Source organism: Pristiophorus japonicus, chromosome 1, assembly GCF_044704955.1.
Source record: "Pristiophorus japonicus isolate sPriJap1 chromosome 1, sPriJap1.hap1, whole genome shotgun sequence".
NCBI classification, from domain to species: domain Eukaryota; kingdom Metazoa; phylum Chordata; class Chondrichthyes; family Pristiophoridae; genus Pristiophorus; species Pristiophorus japonicus.
In genome coordinates, this window is record NC_091977.1 from 517,181,678 (window position 1) to 517,201,843 (window position 20,166).

At 44.4% G+C, this 20,166-nt stretch overlaps 1 protein-coding gene across 5 annotated transcripts in view; it reads left to right on the forward strand.

Annotated features, from left to right (window-relative positions):
- Positions 1-20,166, forward strand: part of ankrd12 (ankyrin repeat domain 12) — a 304,379-nt gene that overhangs the window by 236,370 nt on the left and 47,843 nt on the right. For all 5 annotated transcript variants that reach the window (XR_011596100.1, XM_070896030.1, XM_070896060.1 and 2 more), the window contains 2 exons: positions 9,404-9,604; positions 18,383-18,525. Coding sequence is in view for 4 of the 5 variants with exons in the window: in XM_070896030.1 (XP_070752131.1) it covers positions 9,404-9,604; positions 18,383-18,525 (344 nt within the window). In the remaining variant the exon portion in view is untranslated. The remainder of the gene's footprint in view (positions 1-9,403; positions 9,605-18,382; positions 18,526-20,166) is intronic.

The window sequence follows — 20,166 nt, forward strand, 5'->3', positions numbered from 1 at the left end:
AGTAACTTACAGTCCATTTTTCTGTCACTGAATAAGGATGTCAGGGCATGAGAGGCGGCAGTTGGGGCCTTTATAAAGGGAAAAGCTTTTATGTCTTTGAAAGGAACTAGTACTGGGGAACGTGTTACAACTGGTTTAAACACTGTCCTAAGCTCAGTTACATGTCAGTACCTGTAAACCTGTTTCGTAAATATTAAATGTTTGAGGAAGTGACTTCCTAAGTGAACTGTGAAAATCCATAAGATGTGGTATCCTTTACTTTCACAAAGCATTTGACAAAAAAGGCTACTATTTAAGCTTAAAGCAGTGGGATTCAGAGTAAAACTTGAGAATGGATAAGACATGAGCTGAGGGAATATGATGCGACGGGTAATTGTTCAAGGTGTTATGAAGATGTTTAGAGTTGGTACAGTACTTATTGGTGAATCCCAGGGATACTGTTTCTAAAGTGTTAACAAGGATTCAGAAACTTAATGTAAATTTGCAGACAATACCAAGCTAGATGGGGCAGTTAAATGTGAGACGGTAATTTGGGAACTGCAAAATGACGATCAAAACTATTTAAGTGAGCAAACAGTGGCAGATAAAGACACTGCAGGAAGAAAGAAAAAAATCAGCAATACAAGTCATCCGTTGAATGGTGTTAAAGTAGCTCAGAATGAAGTTGCGATAAATCATAAAAGTGCTTTTACCAGATCCAGCCTAGCCAGTCACTGAAGTAGCAATGACTAAAACAAGGAATGCTGAACTGTATATCCAAAAGAAAGTCAAAGGGAGCCATGCTCTGGTCAACCATAGCTTGAGAACTGCATCTAGTTCTGGTCACTGAAATGAGGGCGATATTCAAATTCCATCACCAGTTTAGAGAAGAGCCATGACACTGATTCCTGGTGTCAAGAGGACTGAGTTAGAAGCAAAGAATGAAGAAACTTGGGCTTTTCAGCTTTGACAGAGCCAACTGAAAGGTGATGTTATAAAGGTATGCAAGGTAATAAACTGTATAGAAAGATAGATCCGGAACATGCTTCAAACTAAACCATGGCTCGCAGAAGTGGATACAGGTTCAAACTAGTAAACGGCAAAATTGTGACTGATTTCAGAAAGTTCTTCCACCAAATGATCAATAAATGGAATAAACTTCTGTAGAGTCGTAGAGGCAAAAATTAATTCTCTGTCTCAACCATTATTCAAATTTGATGCTCCTCAACAAAAGACTTCCATTGGCTTTTGCCTAAACCACAAGGTGGAGCACTTTACTGCAGTGAACCATTACATATCTGCGGAGAAAATGTATCCTGACCAGAAAATGAGAAATTATTTTCTCCTTTTGTCATCTGTGGAGTCAAATGAAAGCTTCACTCACTAGAACATTTTCAAAAATTCCTTTGATCTTTCATCAAATAAAACACAATCCTGAAATGAATAAAATAACACCTTTTGGGATAGAGTAAGAACTGGCCACTGGTGTAGAGTTAGATTTGCAGCTGCAGTAGTAGGAAATAGCAAAAATGTATATTATAATATGGTAGGGTGTCTTTCAACTTGCCCTCTGATAGACACTGCTGTCTGAATTTTTGGTCATACAGAGCTAATTAGAATAATGTATGCTAGACCGAGTAATTACAGGCCAGTCAGCCTAACCTCAGTGGTAGGAAAATTATTGGAAAGAATTCTGAAGGACAGGATAAATCTTCATTTAGAAAGACACGGATTAATCAAGGACAGTCAGCACAGATTTGTTAAGGGAAGGGCGTGTCTGACTAACTTGTTTGAATTTTTGGAGGAGGTAACGAGGGTTGATGAGGGTAGTGCATTTGATGTAATGTATATGGATTTTAGCAAAGCTTTTGATAAGGTCCCACATGCCAGACTGGTCATGAAAGTAAAAACCTATGGGATCCAGGGCAAGATGGCAAGTTGGCTCAAAAGTAGGAAGCAGAGGGTAATAGTTGATGGGTGTTTTTGTAACTGGAAGGCTGTTTCCAGTGGGATTCCAGTGGGAGCAGGGCTCAGTAACTCGGTTCCTTGCTTTTTGTGGTATACAGCAATGATCTAGACTTGAATATAGGGAGTATGATTAAGAAGTTTGCAGATGATACTAAAATCAGCTGTGTGTTGATAATGAAGAAGAAAGCTGTAGGCTGCATGAAGATATCAATCAACTGGTCAGGTGGGCAGAACAGTGGCAAATGGAATTTAATCCAGAGAAATGTGAGGTAATGCATTTGGGAAGGGCTAACAAGGAAAGGGAATACACATTAAATGGTAAGACACTGAGAAGTGTAGAGGAACAAAGAGACCTTGGAGTACATGTCCACAGATCCCTGAAGGTAGCAGGCCAGCTAGATAAGGTGGTTAAGAAGGCATACGGAATGCTTGTCTTTATTAGCCAAGGCATAGAATACAAGAGCAGGGGGTTATGCTTGAACTGTATAAAACACTAGTTAGGCCACAGCTAGAGTACTGCATGCAGTTCTTGTCACCACTTTACAGGAAGGACGTGATTGCACTGGAGAGGGTACAGAGCAGATTTACGAGGATGTTGCCAGGAGTGGAGAATCTTAGCTATGAGGACAGATTGAATAGGCTGGGTTTTTTTTCCTTGGAACAGAGGAGGCTGAGGGGCGACCTCATTGAGGTGTATAAAATTATGAAGGGCCTAGATAGAGTGGATAGAAAGGGCCTATTTCCCTTAGCAGAGGGGTCAACAACCAGGAGGGCATAAATTTAAAGTAATTGGTAGATGGTTGAGAGGGGAATTGAGGGGAAATTTCTTCATGCAGAGGAGTTGTGGGGGTCTGGAACTCACTTCCTGAAAGGGTGGTCGAGGCAGAAACCCTCACCACATTTAAAAAGTATTTGGATGTGCAGTTGAAGTGCTGTGTAACCTGCAGGGCTACAGACCTAGAGCTGGAAAGTGGGATTATGCTGGATAGCCTCTTGTTGGCCGGCGCAGACCCGATGGACCGAAATGGCCTCCTTCCGTGCTGTAAATTTCTATGATTCTAGAAGAGCGCAGCAAGTCGGGCATACAAATCTTCAGTCAGATTAGTGTCTGCTGGCCCAGCAAAGTAAATTCAGAAAGTGAGACCTGTCTAATTTCACTCTTTGTGGCAGCCCTTAAGTGAGTTGGTCAAAGCCCCCACCTGTGTTAGAATGGCAATATGTTTTGCAGTGACCCATCAGATCGAAAGATTAAATGGGTCTTTTGTTTCAAGAAGAAATTTATTCCAACATCTGGAACCGCTTTTGCACATGCCAGTGCAGTAATAAGGGTTTCCCATAATTCTGAATTTGACAGCATGGTATATCCAAATAAGGACTTGATCCCAGGCCCATACACTAAGTTGATTTTCGATGAGACAACGTAATGCTAGAAATTGGGATGTGCAGCCCATCAAGGTCACTGTAAAACCATAATGGTTTTAGAATGAATATTATTTGGAGTCACCATTTTGGCAGAGCATTTAAAAGATATAAGGGGTAATATTACTTCTGGTCTTTTATATTTAAATAGTATGTGGACTGTTATGTATGATTATAATCAGTTATAATCACGGAATTGGAATGCTTTTCAATTTTGGGTAGCAGATTTCCACATCAAATAGTCTAGGTTAACAATATAGCATAGTAAAAGGTGCACTGTAAAGCTGTCTCTACCCTATCCCAGTAGCAGATCCTGATGCACCATTTTTTGTCCCATTTCCCAGGTCAACCATGATTAGGGCTCCTTCCAATGAGCGTGCTAAATATTGGGCAATTATTCTTCACCCCCACCTCTTCCCCCATTCTAAAGCCATGGACTATTGATACCTCGTCAAAAGTACTGAGCTCAGCTGTGAAACCGCAGTTATATCCAGAATACAGTCACACCCCAGAGTAGACTGGGTCTTTACTCGTTGGAGTTCAGAAGGATGAGGGGTGATCTTATAGAAACATTTAAAATAATGAAAGGGATAGACAAGATAGAGGCAGAGAGGTTGTTTCCACTGGTCGGGGAGACTAGAACTAGGGGGCACAGCCTCAAAATACGGGGGAGCCAATTTAAAACCGAGTTGAGAAGGAATTTCTTCTCCCAGAGGGTTGTGAATCTGTGGAATTCTCTGCCCAAGGAAGCAGTTGAGGCTAGCTTATTGAATGTATTCAAGTCACAGATAGATTTTTAACCAATAAGGGAATTAAGGGTTACGGGAAGCGGGCGGGTAAGTGGAGCTGAGTCCACGGCCAGATCAGCAGTGATCTTGTTGAATGGCGGAGCAGGCTCGAGGGGCTAGATGGCCTACTCATGTTCCAAATTCTTATGTTCTTATGAAAAAGGAGGGAGCCGGGTAGCGGGGATTTAGGAGAGGTTGAGAAGGAGGTCCCGCAGACACAAGTCCTGTCCAATAGGTATGATGTACTTGCTACCTGTGAGGACAAGGAGAAAGACTGACGTAGGTCCCTTGCAGTCGGATTCAGGTGAATTTATAATGGGGAACAAAGAAATGGCAGACCAATTGAACAAATACTTCGGTTCTGTCTTCACGAAGGAAGACACAAATAACCTTCCGAATGTACTAGGGGGCAGTGGGTCTAGTAAGAAGGAGCAACTGAAGGATATCCTTATTAGGCGGGAAGTTGTGTTAGGGAAATTGATGGGATTGAAGGCCGATAATTCCCCGGGGCCTGATGGTCTGCATCCCAGAGTACTTAAGGAAGTGACCCTAGAAATAGTTGATGCATTGGTGATCATTTTCCAACAGTCTATCGACTCGGATCAGTTCTTATGGACTGGAGGGTAGCTAATGTAACACCACTTTTTAAAAAAGGAGGGAGAGAGAAAATGGGTAATTATAGACCGGTTAGCCTGACATCAGTAGTGGGGAAAATGTTGGAATATATTAAGGATGAAATAGCAGCGCATTTGGAAAGCAGTGACAGGATTGGTCCAAGTCAGCATGGATTTATGAAAGGGAAATCATGCTTGACTGGATCGACTGAGCCTGTATTCATTGGAGGGGATCTCATAAAAACATATAAAATTGTGATGGGACTGGACAGGTTAGATGCAGGAAGAATATTCCCAATGTTGGGGAAGTCCAGAACCAGGGGACACAGTCTAAGGAGAAGGGGTAAGCCATTTAGGACTGAGATGAGGAGAAACCTCTTCACTGAGTTGTTAACCTGTGGAATTCCCTGCCGCAGAGAGTTGTTGATGCCAGTTCATTGAATATATTCAAGAGGGAGTTAGATATGGCCCTTACGGCTAAGGGGATCAAGGGGTATGGAGAGAAAGCAGGAAAGGGGTACTGAGGGAATGATCAGCCATGATCTTATTGAATGGCGGTGCAGGCTCGAAGGGCCAAATGGCCTACTCCTGCACCTATTTTCTATGTTTCTATGACTGCAGGGAGGGCAGACAAAGGCGCTGTGCCACAGAAGGTTGTCCAAGGGAGGGGTGGCGTCAAGAGCAGAATAGGAAAGCGGTAGTGTTAGGGGGCTCTATAATTGGGGATAGCTAGCATCCTCTGCAGCCAAGATCGAGAATCCCGAAGGGTGTGTTGCCAAGGTAAGGAATATCTCTCAGCAGCTGGAGAGGAACTTGTAAATCCAGTTGTTGTGGTCCATTTTGGAATAAACAACAGGGATGGGCTCCACCTGAACTGGGATGGGACAGGTTTCACCTGAACCGGGATTGGACCCGTGTCCTAACAGGCCAAATAGGAAGGTGGCAAAGGCATTAAACTAGTTAGATGGGGGGAGGGATCTAAAAGAAACGTAACCAGCCTAAATATAAACAAAACCCCAGAAAAGAGAGCATAGGAATGGATAAAGTAACGGAGGACATTGATGGCAAGGGAATAAATAGCGTTATAGAACAGGAGTCTAAAAAGATGGTTAAAGGTGAAGTGAGATGAAATCCTATTAAAAATGAGTTAAACTGTCTTTGCAGCAATGCACACAGTGTCTGTAATAAAACGGGGAAGCTGGGGGCAAACATGCGTTGCGAGGAACCAGACATAGTAGGGATTATGGAGACATGGCGACAGAAAAATCAGGACTGGGTATTAAACATTGCAGGGTATAACATATTTAGAAAAGAGTGGGGATGGGGGAGAAAGGGTCAGGTGGAATAGCTGTACTTATTAGGGATAACATAAAGGCAGTAGAAAAAAGGGACGCAGCTATCAGCAAGACAAAAATAGAATCCATATGGATAGAGATAAAATATAATAAAGGATCAATCACACTAATAATAGGTGTAGACTACAGACCACCTAATAGTGGAAGGGAGGTGGAGGAAGAAATATGCAGACAAATTAGGGAAATGAGTTTTTTTTTTAAAAACATAGAATAATCATCATGGAGGATTTCAACTACCCCGATTATTGCACAGGGGATAAGGGATTGGAGCTCATACAATGTGTACAGGACTCCTTAAAAACCCAACAAGGGAGGATTCGTTATTGGATCTAGTAATGGGGACTGAACCAGAGCAGATAAGAGAAGTAAAAGTTGGGGAACATCTTGGTAATAGTGACCATAATAATTGAGGACAAAAGTATGACGAGAACCAGGGTAATGGATTGGAGAAAAGCTAATTTTGAGGGGCTGGGAAAATAAAAAGGGCAACAATATTGGCCAAAAAACAACGTAGAACAGCAATGGGAAACATTTAAAACGGTGTTCAACAGAGTGCTGTAACAATATATTCTGCTAAAATGAATGAACAAACTAAACATTAATGAGACTCCATGGATGGTAGAAGGATTAGAGGGGTGATGAGGTAAAAAAAAATTCACCCTGAGGGTGATGGGGTCTGGAACTCACTGCCTGAAAAGGTGGTAGAGACAGAAATCCTCATCACATTTAAAAAGTACTTGCACTTAAAGAGCAGTGACCTACAGAGTTATGGACCTATTGCTGATTATTTTTCCTACCACCGAAAAAAAAGTTAAGAATCTAGAGAACAGATAGCAGAAGCATTACTACATATATTTAATAATTCATTAGAAAAAATGTGTAGTGCCAGAGGACTGGCGGATAGTTAACATAATACCTATATTTAGGAAGGGGGAATAGAACAAATCCAGGAATTATAGACCAGTCAGCTTAACATCGGTGGTAGGAAAAATAATGAAATCCCTACTAAAGGAGAAAATAGAAGAACATCTAGAAACCAAAGATGATATAATGAATAGTCAGCATGGATTTCAAAATGGAAAGTCTTGCTTGGCCAACCTCATTGAATTATTTGAAGAGAAAACAGAGAGCAGACTGGTAATGCAGTAGATGTAATATAAGGTACCCCATAATAGACTGATGAACAAGGGCAGAGAATGTGGAGTCAGGAGACAAGTAGCAGAATGGATAGCTAGCTGGCTTCAAGACAGAAAGCAGAGAGTAGGGGTAAAAGGCAGCTATTCACAGTGGCAGAAGGTGTTTCACACAGATCAGTACTGGGACCACCGTTCTTCACAATTTATATTAATGATTTAGACTTTGGAATCTCTAAATTTGCGGATGACACCAAATTGTCAATACTGAAGAGGACTGCCACAACTTACAGGGAGACATTACTAAACTTGCAGAATGGACATATAATTGGCAAATGAAATTTAGCACAGATAAATGTGAGGTATTACATTTTGGTAGGAAGAATAGGGAGGTCATATTACTTGAAGAGTGCGAGTCTAGGTGGGGTAGAAGAACAAAGGGATCTCAGAGTACAAATACACAAATCACAAAGTTGTGACACTGGTTAACAAGGCCGTACAAAAAGCAAACCAAGCACTTGGGTTTATTTGTAGCGGTATAGAATTGAAAAGTAGGGAAGTCATGCTAAACCTGTATTGAACCTTGATTAGACCACACTTAGATTACTGCGTACAATTTCTGGTCGGCTATTATAAAAAGGATGTAGAAGCACTGGAGAGGGTGCAGAGAAGATTTACAAGGATGATACCAGAAATGCGAGGGTATACATATCAGGAAATGATGAACAGCCTGGGTCTCTGTTCTTTTGAAAAAAGGCGGCTGAAGGGTGACCTAATAGAGGTCTTTAAAATTAAGAAAGCTTTTGATAGAGTGGATACAGAGAGACTGTTTCCACTTGTGGGGAAGAGCATAACTAGAGGCCATCGATAGAAGATAGTCACCAAGAAATCCAATAGGGAATTCGGAAGAAACTTCTTTACCCAGAGTGGTGAGAATGTGGAATTTTCTACCAGAGGGAGTAGTTGAAGCGAATAGTATAGATGCATTTCAGGGGAGGCTAGACAAGCATATGAGGGATTATGCTGATAGATTTAGATGAGGAAAGACAGGAGGAAGCTCGAGTGGAGCATAAACACCGGCATGGACTGGTTGGGCTAAATGGCCTGTTTCTGTGCCATTTATCCTATGTATCTCCTCACCAGTTTTCACACACTTCCAATGGGGTCACTAGATCATGATTAAAAATGGTGGCCATAAATAATTCATTTTCTTAAGCTCAGCACCTTTCTAGTGTGAATGGCTCACGAAGCCATTGTGGAAGCTAATTGAGAAGTTTTGTGCTGTGGCATGTCGCCAGAAACTGCACAAGCTCATTCTCCCAGAGTGTTTTACAACTGGCAGAGAGAAGAGACATTCGTGCCATCAGCCTGAGCTGGATTTGAACCTGGTTTCCAGAAGTGACAGGATAGCATGCTTACCATTTAGTACCTGATATTTCAGATCTCAAAAACAACATTGTTAAGAAAGCCATTCTATAGTTATTGTGTTCCTGACTTGTTGCTTCTCTTACTCTTCTTTCCCCATCCCCTGCCTTTATACACTTTTTTTATTTTCTCTTTGTGCATTCACTACATATCCATGTTGACCATCCAAACCAACAATGCATATGAAGTTACATACTCATAATTATAGATTTCCATATTATAGCCTTTAACAAACACAGTTTAGTCATATAATTCTCTTGATTTTAGAAAGGTCATCAGTGGAAATTTCAAATATTTCTTTGAACCACTGGCTTGGTGCATTCTTTTCATATTTAAAATAAATCACAATGGTGAGGTAGAATGTAGTGTCACAGAGTAGTTAATGTCAGTGATGAAATGTGGTTTGCACCTCATGCCTCATTCCACTGAATTTTCAATCTCTCTGAAAGTAGTTTTAGAGCAGTATTGGTGGAAGTCGGTCGCCCATCCTCTTGGCCAGCAGTACTAAAGGTGTAGGGAGAAAGCAATTCGGAAAGGGGGAGCAAGTAAATTGCACACTTTATAAGAAAATGACTGCACAGCTACATGCTGCATGCTTTTTTGTGTATCATGTATGAAGTCAAACCTGTCTGTTGGAATAAACTTAGATTTGGACAGTTTGACACACTACCACAATTTACCACAGTAACTGAACAGACATTTTAATTTATTCTCCTTATTAGATTCTACTCCGAACCACCCATCTCAGACAACACCAGGACAGAAAAAGACTCCAACTGCCTCGTCCAGACAAAAAGACAAAGTTAATAAACGAAATGAGCGAGGAGAAACGCCATTGCACATGGCAGCCATTCGTGGTGAAGCAAAGCAAGTCAAAGAACTCATCAGCCAGGGTGCTGATGTTAATGTCAAAGATTTTGCTGGTACGTCAATGATATCTGACTTTGAGGTTGTACTGAAAGAAGTGAGGATTTTCTGGTATTTTATTTTGATGTTGACTTGTTTTTATTACTTGATGGTTGATTGGAGGCTTTGGTTTTCTCTGATATCTCAGCGATTTATACAAACATAGAAAATAGGTGCAGGAGTAGGCCATTCAGCCTTTGGAGCCTGCACCACCATTCGATAAGATCATGGCTGATCTTTCCCTCAGTACCCCTTTCCTGCTTTCTCTCCATATCCCTTGATCCTTTTAGTCGTAAGGGCCATATCTAACTCCCTCTTGAATATATCCAATGAACTGGCATCAACAGCTCTCTGCGGCAGGGAATTCCACAGGTTAACAACTCTCTGAGTGAAGAAGTTTCTCCTCATCTCAGTCCTAAATGGCCTACCCCTTATCCTAAGACTATGTCCCCTGGTTCTGGACTTCCCCAACATCGGGAACATTCTTCCTGCATCTAACCTGTCCAATCCCGTCAGAATTTTATGTTTCAATGAGATCCCCTCTCATTCTTCTTAACTCCAATGAATACAGGCTCAGTCGATCCAGTCTCTCCTCATATGTCAGTCCTGCCATCCCGAGAATCAGTCTGGTGAACCTTCGCTGCACTCCCTCAATAGCAAGAACGTTCTTCCTCAGATTAGGAGACCAAAATTGAACACAATATTCCAGGTGAGACCTCACCAAGGCCCTGTACAACTGCAGTAAGACCTCCTTGCTCCTATACTCAAATCCCCTAACTATGAAGGCCAAAATACCATTTGCCTTCTTTACTGCCTGCTGCACCTTCATGCCAGCTTTCAATGACTGATGAACCATGACACCGATGTCTCGTTGCACCTCCCCTTTTCCTAATTTGCCACCATTCAGATAATATACTGTCTTTGTGTTTTTACCCCAAAGTGGATAACCTCACATTTATCCACATTATACTGCATCTGTCATGAATTTGCCCACTCACCTAACCTGTCCAAGTCACCCTGCAGCCTCTTAGCGTCCCCCTCACAGCTCACACCGCCACCCAGTTTAGTGTCATCTGCAAACTTGGAGATATTACACTCAATTCCTTCATCCAAATCATTGATGTATATTGTAAAGAGCTGGGGTCCCAGCACTGAGCCCTGCGGCACTCCACTAGTCACTGCCTGCCATTCTGAAAAGGACCCGTTTATCCCGACTCTCTGCTTCCTGTCTGCCAACCAGTTCTCTATCCACGTCAGTATATTACCCCCAATACCATGTGCTTTGATTTTGCACACCAATCTGTTGTGTGGGACCTTGTTAAAAACCTTTTGAAAGTCCAAATACACCACATCCACTGGTTCTCCCTTGTCCACTCTGCTAGTTACATCCTCACAACATTCCAGAAGATTTGTCAAGCATGATTTCCCCTTCATAAATCCATGCTGACTGCGACCAATCCTGTCACTGCTTTCCAAATGCGATGCTATTTCATCCTTAATAATTGATTCCAACATTTTCCCCACCACTGATGTCAGGCTAACCGGTCTATAATTACCCGCTTTCTCTCGCCCTCCCTTTTTTTAAAAAGTGGTGTTACATTAGCTACCCGCCAGTCCCGAGTCGATAGACTGTTGGAAAATGATCACCAATGCATCCACTATTTCTAGGGCCACTTCCTTAAGTACTCTGGGATGCAGACTATCAGGCTCCGGGGATTTATCGGCCTTCAATCCCATCAATTTCCCTAACACAATTTCCTGCCTAATAAGGATATCCTTCAGTTCCTCCTTCTCACTAGACCCTCGGTGCCCTAGTACTTTCGGAAGGTTATTTGTGTCTTCCTTCGTGAAAACAGAACCAAAGTATTTGTTCAATTGGTCTGCCATTTCTTTGTTCCCCATTATAAATTCACCTGAATCCGACTGCAAGGGACCAACATTTGTCTTCACTAATCTTTTTCTCTTCACATATCAATAGAAGCTTTTGCAGTCAGTTTTTATATTCCCGGCAAGCTTCCTCTCGCACTCTCTTTTCCCCCTCTTAATTAAACCCTTTGTCCTCCTATGATGAATTCTAAATTTCTCCCAGTCCTCAGGTTTGCTGCTTTTTCTAGACAATTTATATGCTTCTTCCTTGGATTTAACACTATCTTTAATTTCCCTTGTTAGCCACAGTTGAGCCACCTTCCCTGTTTTATTTTTACTCCAGACAGGGATGTACAATTGCTGAAGTTCATCCATGTGATCTTTAAATCTTTGCCATTGCCTATCCACCGTCAACCCTTTAAGTATCATTTGCCAGTCTACTCCAGCAAATTCATGCCTCAAACCATCAAAGTTACCTTTCCTTAAGTTCAGGACTCTAGTTTCTGAATTAACTGTGTCACTCTCCATCCTAATAAAGAATTCTACCATGTTATGGTCACTCTTCCCCAAGGAGTCTCGCACAACAGGATTGCTAATTAGTCCTTTCTCATTATAGACATCACCCAGTCTAGGATGGCCAGCTCCCTGGTTGGTTCCTTGACATATTGGTCTAGAAAACCATCCCCAATACACTCCAGGAAATCCTCCTCCACTGCATTGCTACCAGTTTGGTTAGCCCAATCAATATGTAGATTAAAGTCACCCATGATAACTGCTGTACCTTTATTGCATGCATCCCTTATTTCTTGTTTGATGCTGTCCCCAACCTTACTACTACTGTTTGGTGGTCTGTACCCAATCCCACTAGCATTTTCTGCCTCTTGGTATTCTGTAGCTCTACCCATACCGATTCCACATCATCCAAGCTAATGTCCTTTCTTACTATTGCATTAATTTCCTCATTAACCAGCAATGCCACCCTGTCTCCTTTTCCTTTCTGTCTATCCTTCCTAAATGTTGAATACCCCTGGATGTTGAGTTCCCAGCCTTGGTCACCCTGGAGCCATGTCTCTGTGATGCCAATTACATCATACCCGTTAACTGCTATCTGCGCAGTTAATTCGTCCACCCTATTCCGAATGCTCCTCGCATTGAGGCACAGAGCCTTCAGGCTTGTCTTTCTAACACACTTTGCCCCTTTAGAATTTTGCTGCAATGAGGCCCTTTTTGCTTTTTGCCTTAGGTTTCTCTGCCCTCCACTTTTACTTTTCCCCTTTCTATCTTTTGCTTCTGCTCCCATTTTATTTCCCTCTGTCTCCCTGCATAGGTTCCCATCCCCCTGCCGTATTAGTTTAACTCCTCCCCAACAGCAGTAGCAAACACTCTCCCTAGGATATTGGTTCCAGTCCTGCCCAGGTGCAGATCATCCGGTTTGTACTGGACCTACCTCCCCCAGAACCGGTTCCAATGTCCCAGGAATTTGAATCCCTCCCTGCTGCAGCACTCCTCAAGCCACGTATTCATCGGAGCTATCCTGCGATTCCTACTCTGACTAGCACGTGGCACTGATAGCAATCCTGAGATTACTACTTTTGAGGTCCTACTTTTTAATTTAGCTCCTAGCTCCCTAAATTCGTCTTAAGAACATAAGAACATAAGAATTAGGAACAGGAGTAGGCCATCTAGCCCCTCAAGCCTGCTCCGACATTCAGCAAGATCATGGCTGATCTGGCCGTGGACTCAGCTCCACTTACCCGCCCGCTCCCCGTAACCCTTTATTACCTTATTGGTTAAAAATCTATCTATCTGTGATTTGAATACAATCAATGAGCTAGCCTCAACTGCTGCTTCCTTGGGCAGAGAATTCCACAGATTCACAACCCTCTACGAGAAGAAATTCCTTCTCAACTCGGTTTTAAATTGGCTCCCCTGTATTTTGAGGCTGTAGGACCTCATTCCATTTTTTTAACCTATATGCACCACAACAACTGGCTGTTCCCCCTCCCTTTTCAGAATGCCCTGCACCAGCTCCGAGACATCCTTGACCCTTGCACCAGGGAGGCAACATACCATCGTGGAGTCTCGGTTGCAGCCGCAGAAACGTCTATCTATTCCCCTTACAACTGAATCCCGTATCACTTTCGCGCTCTCACTCTTTTTCCTGCCCTCCTGTGCAGCAGAGCCACCCACGATGCCATGGACTTGGCTGCTGCTGCCCTCCCTTGGTGAGTCATCCCCCTCAACAGTACCCAAAGCGGTGTATCTGTTTTGCAGGGGGATTATCGCAGGGGACCCCTGCACTACCTTCCTTGCACTGCTCTTCCTGTTGGTCATCCATTCCCTATCTGTCTGAGTAACCTTTTCCTGCGGTCAGACCAACTCACTAAACGTGCTATTCACGTCATTCTCAGCATCGTGCATGCTCCAGAGTGAATCCACCCACAGCTCCAGTAAATGCAGTCCGTCAGGAGCTGTAGGCGGATGCACTTCCCGCAAACGTAGTCGTCAGGGACACTGGGAGCGTCCCTGACTTCCCACATAGTACAGGAGGAGCATAACACGTGTCCGAACTGTCCTGTCATGACTTAACCCCTAGATAAACTTAATTTGGCAACAACAATGCTAAAGGTTACTTATTGATATAGAAAAACTACTTACCAATCACTTACCTCCTTGGCTGTGATGTCACCTTTCGATTTCTTTCTACTTTTTTGCCTTCCCTGCTGCAGCTGCACCGGCTGGGCCTTTATAGGCCTCGCCCACGCTGCTGCTCCTCCTCTCCGACTGCCGCCAATCTCCAGACTCCCGCTGGGCCTTTATAGGCCTCGCCCACGCTGCTGCTCCGCCTCTCCGACTTATCTCGGTAGTAGCTGAGCCATGCTTGGCTGGAAGATCCAAAGTTAAATTTCTAGTCTGTGTTGAGTTACCTGATCTCAGAATAGCATTTGACCTCTCTGCCCCTTTATTAGGGAGGAAACAAATCAGCCAGTGTTCCCATTGCTCATAATACAGATTCCTGCACATGGATGGTGCTGCTCCCATGGAAAAGCAACCAGCTTCTTTAAGGAGGTGGATGGGTGAGGAAATTGGCAAATATTCAGTGGGGGCGGGGGGGGGGGGGTGCTGGGGAAAGTCTTGGGTCAGAGATATATTATCTGTTACATTATTCCTAATGTGAATGCAATTTGGTAAAATAGTATAACCAATTTAAGCAGAACTAGATGGTAAGCTAATTTTCCAGATTTATATCCGACCAATGAATTTCGCTATTGTAAATTGTGTGATGAAGATGTTATCAGTCGTGAAAGACACTCCAATATTTGTCACTAGTGCAGAAACTGATTTAGAAACATAGAAACAAAGAAAATAAGTGCAGGAGAAGGTCATTCGGCCCTTCGAGCCTGCACTGCCATTCAATGAGTTCATGGCTGAACATGCAACTTCAGTACCCCATTCCTGCGTTCTCGCCATACCCCTTGATCCCCCTAGTAGTAAGGACTACATCTAACTCCTTTTTGAATATATTTAGTGAATTAGCCTCAACAACTTTCTGTGGTAGAGAATTCCACTGGTTCACCACTCTCTGGGTGAAGAAGTTTCTCCTCATCTCGGTCCTAAATGGCTTACCCCTTATCCTTAGACTGTGACCCCTGGTTCTGGACTTCCCTAACATTGAGAACATTCTTCCTGAATCTAACCTGTCTAAACCAGTCAGAATTTTAAACGTTTCTTCTGAACTCCAGTGAATACAAGCCCAATTGATCCAGTCTTTCTTGATGTGTCAGTCCCGCCATCCCGGGAATCAGTCTGGTGAACCTTCGCTGCACTACCTCAATAGCAAGAATGTTCTTCCTCAGATTAGGAGACCAAAACTGTACACAATACTCCAGGTGTGGCCTCATCAAGGCCCTGTACAACTGTAGTAACACCTCCCCGCCCCTGTACTCAAATCCTCTCGCAAGAAGGCCAACATGTCATTTGCTTTCTTAACCGCCTGCTGTACCTGCAGGCCAATCTTCAATGTATCATGACACCCAGGTCTCGTTGCACCTCCCCTTTTCCTAATCTTTCACCATTCAGGTAATAGTCTGGCTCTCTGTTTTTACCACCAAAGTGGATAACCTCACATTTATCCACATTATATTTCATCTGCCATGCATTTGCCCACTCACCTAACCTATCCAAGTCACTCTGCAGCCTCATAGCATCCTCCTCGCAGCTCACACTGCCACCCAACTTCGTGTCATCTGCAAATTTGGAGATACTACATTTAATCCCACGTCTAAATCACTAATATACAATGTAAACAGCTAGGGCCCCAGCACAGAACCTTGTGGTACCCCACTAGTAACTGCCTGCCATTCTGAAAAGTACCCATTTACTCCTACTCTTTGCTTCCTGTCTGACAACCAGTTCTCAATCCACGTCAGCACACTTCCCCCAATCCCATGTGCTTTAATTTTGCACATTAATCTCTTGTGTGGGACCTTGTCGAAAGCCTTCTGAAAGTCTAAATACACCACATCAACTGGTTCTCCCTTGTCCACTCCACTGGAAACATCCTCAAAAAATTCTAGAAGGTTTGTCAAGCATGATTTAATGTCCCCCATAAAGTATTAACTCATAAATATTAAATATTTAAATCATAATTCTTTATTCCTGCATGTTTCAACAAGAGTAGACCTGAGTGGCTGATTGGGGAAATAGTCTCCAAGGACCCCACAATCACTTGAAGACATTTTTTTTGTCCTGACATCATTTACATGCCCTTCCCATTCAGCACTTTATTTGGGCTGTTGCACCTGCTCTTTCCTTGTTAGTTTTCTAACATCTACTCGTGCCTTTTAGAGAGTTGTTGTATTCTCTTCAGATGAAGAACAGTACATTTTTTTCACAGTGCATTCTACCCATTTTTATTCAGAAGTTTGTTTATGTTCTTGTGTCCAACCACTTTTTTAATGTGCACTATGACACAGATTGATGACTGAATGTCCTAGCATTTTTGGTAAAGTGCTTAAATCCCAAGGGCTTGAAAGTCTTTCTTGTAGAGCCTATAGAGCAGCTACCCTTCTTCCCTGTGATAGTCGAATCATTTTTTTGAGCTGGCATCTTCCAGGGATTTATGAAGGCCGCACACCGATTCACTTTTATCCTGCCAGTGGTAATAATTGGCTTCATTTCTTTGGGTGCTCCACCAATCTATTATTTGGCACCATTGAACTTCATACCAAACACTAAGGGAGGCATTGCCCAGGCTTCTTCGCACGGGTGGCTCGTCCTAGATGTCACACTCTTTAAGCCTGATTTGCTGTATAGTGGCAGCAATGAGAATGCACGTTAGCACTATATGTAGGTCTTGTCCAATGGTGTGAACTCCATTAGTTTCTCTCTGACTGGAAGTGGCTTTTTTCCAGTCAGCATTTGTGAAATTCCCATCTGCATTGACTAAAGAAAAAGGAGCATCCTTTGGATGCAAAACAACAATAGAAATGCTCACCACTTCCCTCAAGCAATTATGGAACTTATTGTATTCATAATACAGTACACCTAGGTAGCAGGTGGTAGTGGCCAACACCAAGTACTCTCCCAGGTGCACAGTTAATGGGGCATCTGCAATGCAAACCGACCGCTGAAATGGGCTTGGAATTTCTTTTGAAGGAAAAGTAAAAATGTTTTTAGGTCTCCTTTCTTTCCTGGACATCTCCACTGCACCCTCTGCAGGCTATTGGAGAATTTAATTCTCCCATAGTTACATTTCATTTATGTTTACTCAAGGACCCAATGCAGAGTGGATGTCATCCAACTTCCAGATTGAGAGCGCAGATGTCTGAAGAGTTTTGTTCAGCTGGTGATTCTATTTGGAACTATTCCTCAACCCCTTCTGGTCATCAGGAGTATAGCCAAACCTCCATGGTAAAGCCCGAGGAGCCTTTACCCAAATAACGTTGTAGTTGTATGAATCAGAGAAGAAAGATTACAAAATACCTCCCCAGCCATTGACAGCCTCCTTCATTGGGACTTGTGATTTCAGAGTGGCTAGAGTTCGACCACAAGTCCCAGAGATTCTGAATTTCAGTGATTGACCTTTAACATTTGTAGGTTTTAAGCTTCCATCCTCCCATTGCACCAGAATCAAAGGAATATGGAGCGTTGTATAATTTCTTACTCTGTTCTTTTATACATGAGTTGGGAGACTGTCATATGGCTAGTATTGTGATGATAAAAAGCTTTAAAACATCTTCAACTGACTTTGTCCCTCACGATTCTTCACTCTTCCTCCCCTACGTGAAATGGCAACAGATTTTATCTCCAGATGCTAAAGGAATTATAAAGAACTTAAGTAGGAATAATTGGGGAACTAGGTTTTTTAAGTTCTTGATAGACAATATGGGTACAAAAGTCATAACAAAATGTATTTGAATATGTGATGCATTTGGTTTTTTTTAAATAAAAGCTATTTCTATGGTTGGTGAACTAGCACCAAGGGGCTCAGACTCTGGATTATTACAAGAATAAAGGGGGTCTTAGAAGAATTTGTTTCATAAAGATTTACTAGAATATGGCATGCTTCGCCACAAGTAACTATTGAGGCAGAGTCTGTAAACAGCGTTTTTTTTAATGGATATTTGAAGAGCTAACAATGGCACAGGTACAGCAGACCAAATGGCATCCTATGTGTGGTAAATATTAAGATTTTTCTCCATCCAAAAAAATCCATTGCACAGATTAAATCATTTTTTGTAATCTTTGCCGTTATTCTTCGAGTTAAATAATTAGAATTTATTTCATGCATAGCACTGGATTCTGGAAGTCAGTGATTGAGATAAGGAACTTTCAGCTTAATGTTGTTTTTTTTTTAATCCATTAAGGTAGGTTGAAATAAATAATTGTGCTGGGGTTTTTTTTGCTTGTTCCCTATGTTACCCAAGGCTGGACCCCACTACATGAAGCCTGCAACTTGGGTTACTATGAAGTTGCTAAACAGCTGATACTGGCAGGAGCAGATGTGAACACCCAGGGTCTTGATAATGATACTCCACTGCATGATGCTGCAAGCAATGGACACAGAGATGTATGTACTATGATTTATGAGCCATTTATTATGGTGCATGAAGTTAATACTGGACTTGAAATTGAAATACTCTGGAAATTAAATTAGAACATTGTATGTGGAACAGGATTGATGGAACTCCAATGAGAAATCGTTCTGCCTCCCGCATAGTCAATAAATATCTCATAAAATCTTTAATGTCTATTTGTTGTCCGTGAGCAGATTGTTGCTTTAGTAGTTTAATTTTTAATGATTTTACACAAACTATGTTGGGAAATATCTTATCCCTTAACAGATAGTTTCTGGATATTGGTTTTCAGTGTCACTTTGATAACTTTAAGAACTTTAAAAGGATGCTGATTACGATCATACGGGTGGTGTGGAAACTCTAGTGTTGTTTTTGATGTTTATTGTAATCCTGCTTCAGCCAAAAGTAAGAATGTTGCATTACGAGCAGAGACCCGCAAAACATTTACGGTCAAGTTAGTATCTTTATAGCAACAGTACTTCTTTAGACTGTAATCACCTTTTTCGTTGATAGAACCAACTCTGATGTCCTACCCAATCCCCCTCCGCCCGCTCCTCCCCCCCCGCCCCCTGCTCCCCTCCGCCCGCTCCTCCCCCCCCCCGCTCCCCTCCGCCCGCTCCTCCCCTCCCCTCCGCCCGCTCCTCCCCCCCTGCTCCCCTCCGCCCGCTCCTCCCCCCCCTGCTCCCCTCCGCCCGCTCCTCCCCCCCTGCTCCCCTCCGTCCGCTCCTCCCCCCCTGCTCCACTCCGCCCGCTCCTCCCCCCTTGCTCCCCTCCGCCCGCTCCTCCCCCCCTGCTCCCCTCCGCCCGCTCCTCCCCCCTCCGCCCGCTCCTCCCCGCCGCCCACTCCTCCTCTCCTCCCCCTCCGCTCCCCTCCGCCCTCTCCTCCCCCTCCGCCCGCTCCTCCCCTCCGCCCGCTCCTCCCCTCCGCCCGCTCCTCCTCTCCTCCCCTCCTCCGCCCACTCCTCCCCTCCGCCCGCTCCTCCCCCCCCGCTCCCCTCCGCCCTCTCCTCCTCCCCTCCGCCCGCTCCTCCCCCCCGCTCCCCTCCGCCCGCTCCTCCCCCCCCCCCCCTGCTCCCCTCCGCCCGCTCCTCCTCCCCCCCTGCTCCCCTCCGCCCGCTCCCCTCCGCCCGCTCCTCCCCCCCCTGCTCCTCCCCCCCCGCTCCCCTCCAGCCCGCTCCTCCCCCCCCCGCTCCCCTCCGCCCGCTCCTCCCCCTCCAGCCCGCTCCTCCCCCCTTGCTCCCCTCCGCCCGCTCCTCCCGCCTTGCTCCCCTCCGCCCGCTCCTCCCCCCCTGCTCCCCTCCGCCCGCTCCTCCCCCCTCCGCCCGCTCCTCCCCTCCGCCCGCTCCTCCTCTCCTCCCCCTCCGCTCCCCTCCGCCCTCTCCTCCCCCTCCGCCCTCTCCTCCGCCCGCTCCTCCCCTCCGCCCGCTCCTCCTCTCCTCCCCTCCGCCCGCTCCTCCGCCCACTCCTCCCCTCCGCCCGCTCCTCCCCCCCCGCTCCCCTCCGCCCTCTCCTCCTCCCCTCCGCCCGCTCCTCCCCCCCTGCTCCCCTCCGCCCGCTCCTCCCCCCCCCCTGCTCCCCTCCGCCCGCTCCTCCTCCCCCCCTGCTCCCCTCCGCCCGCTCCCCTCCGCCCGCTC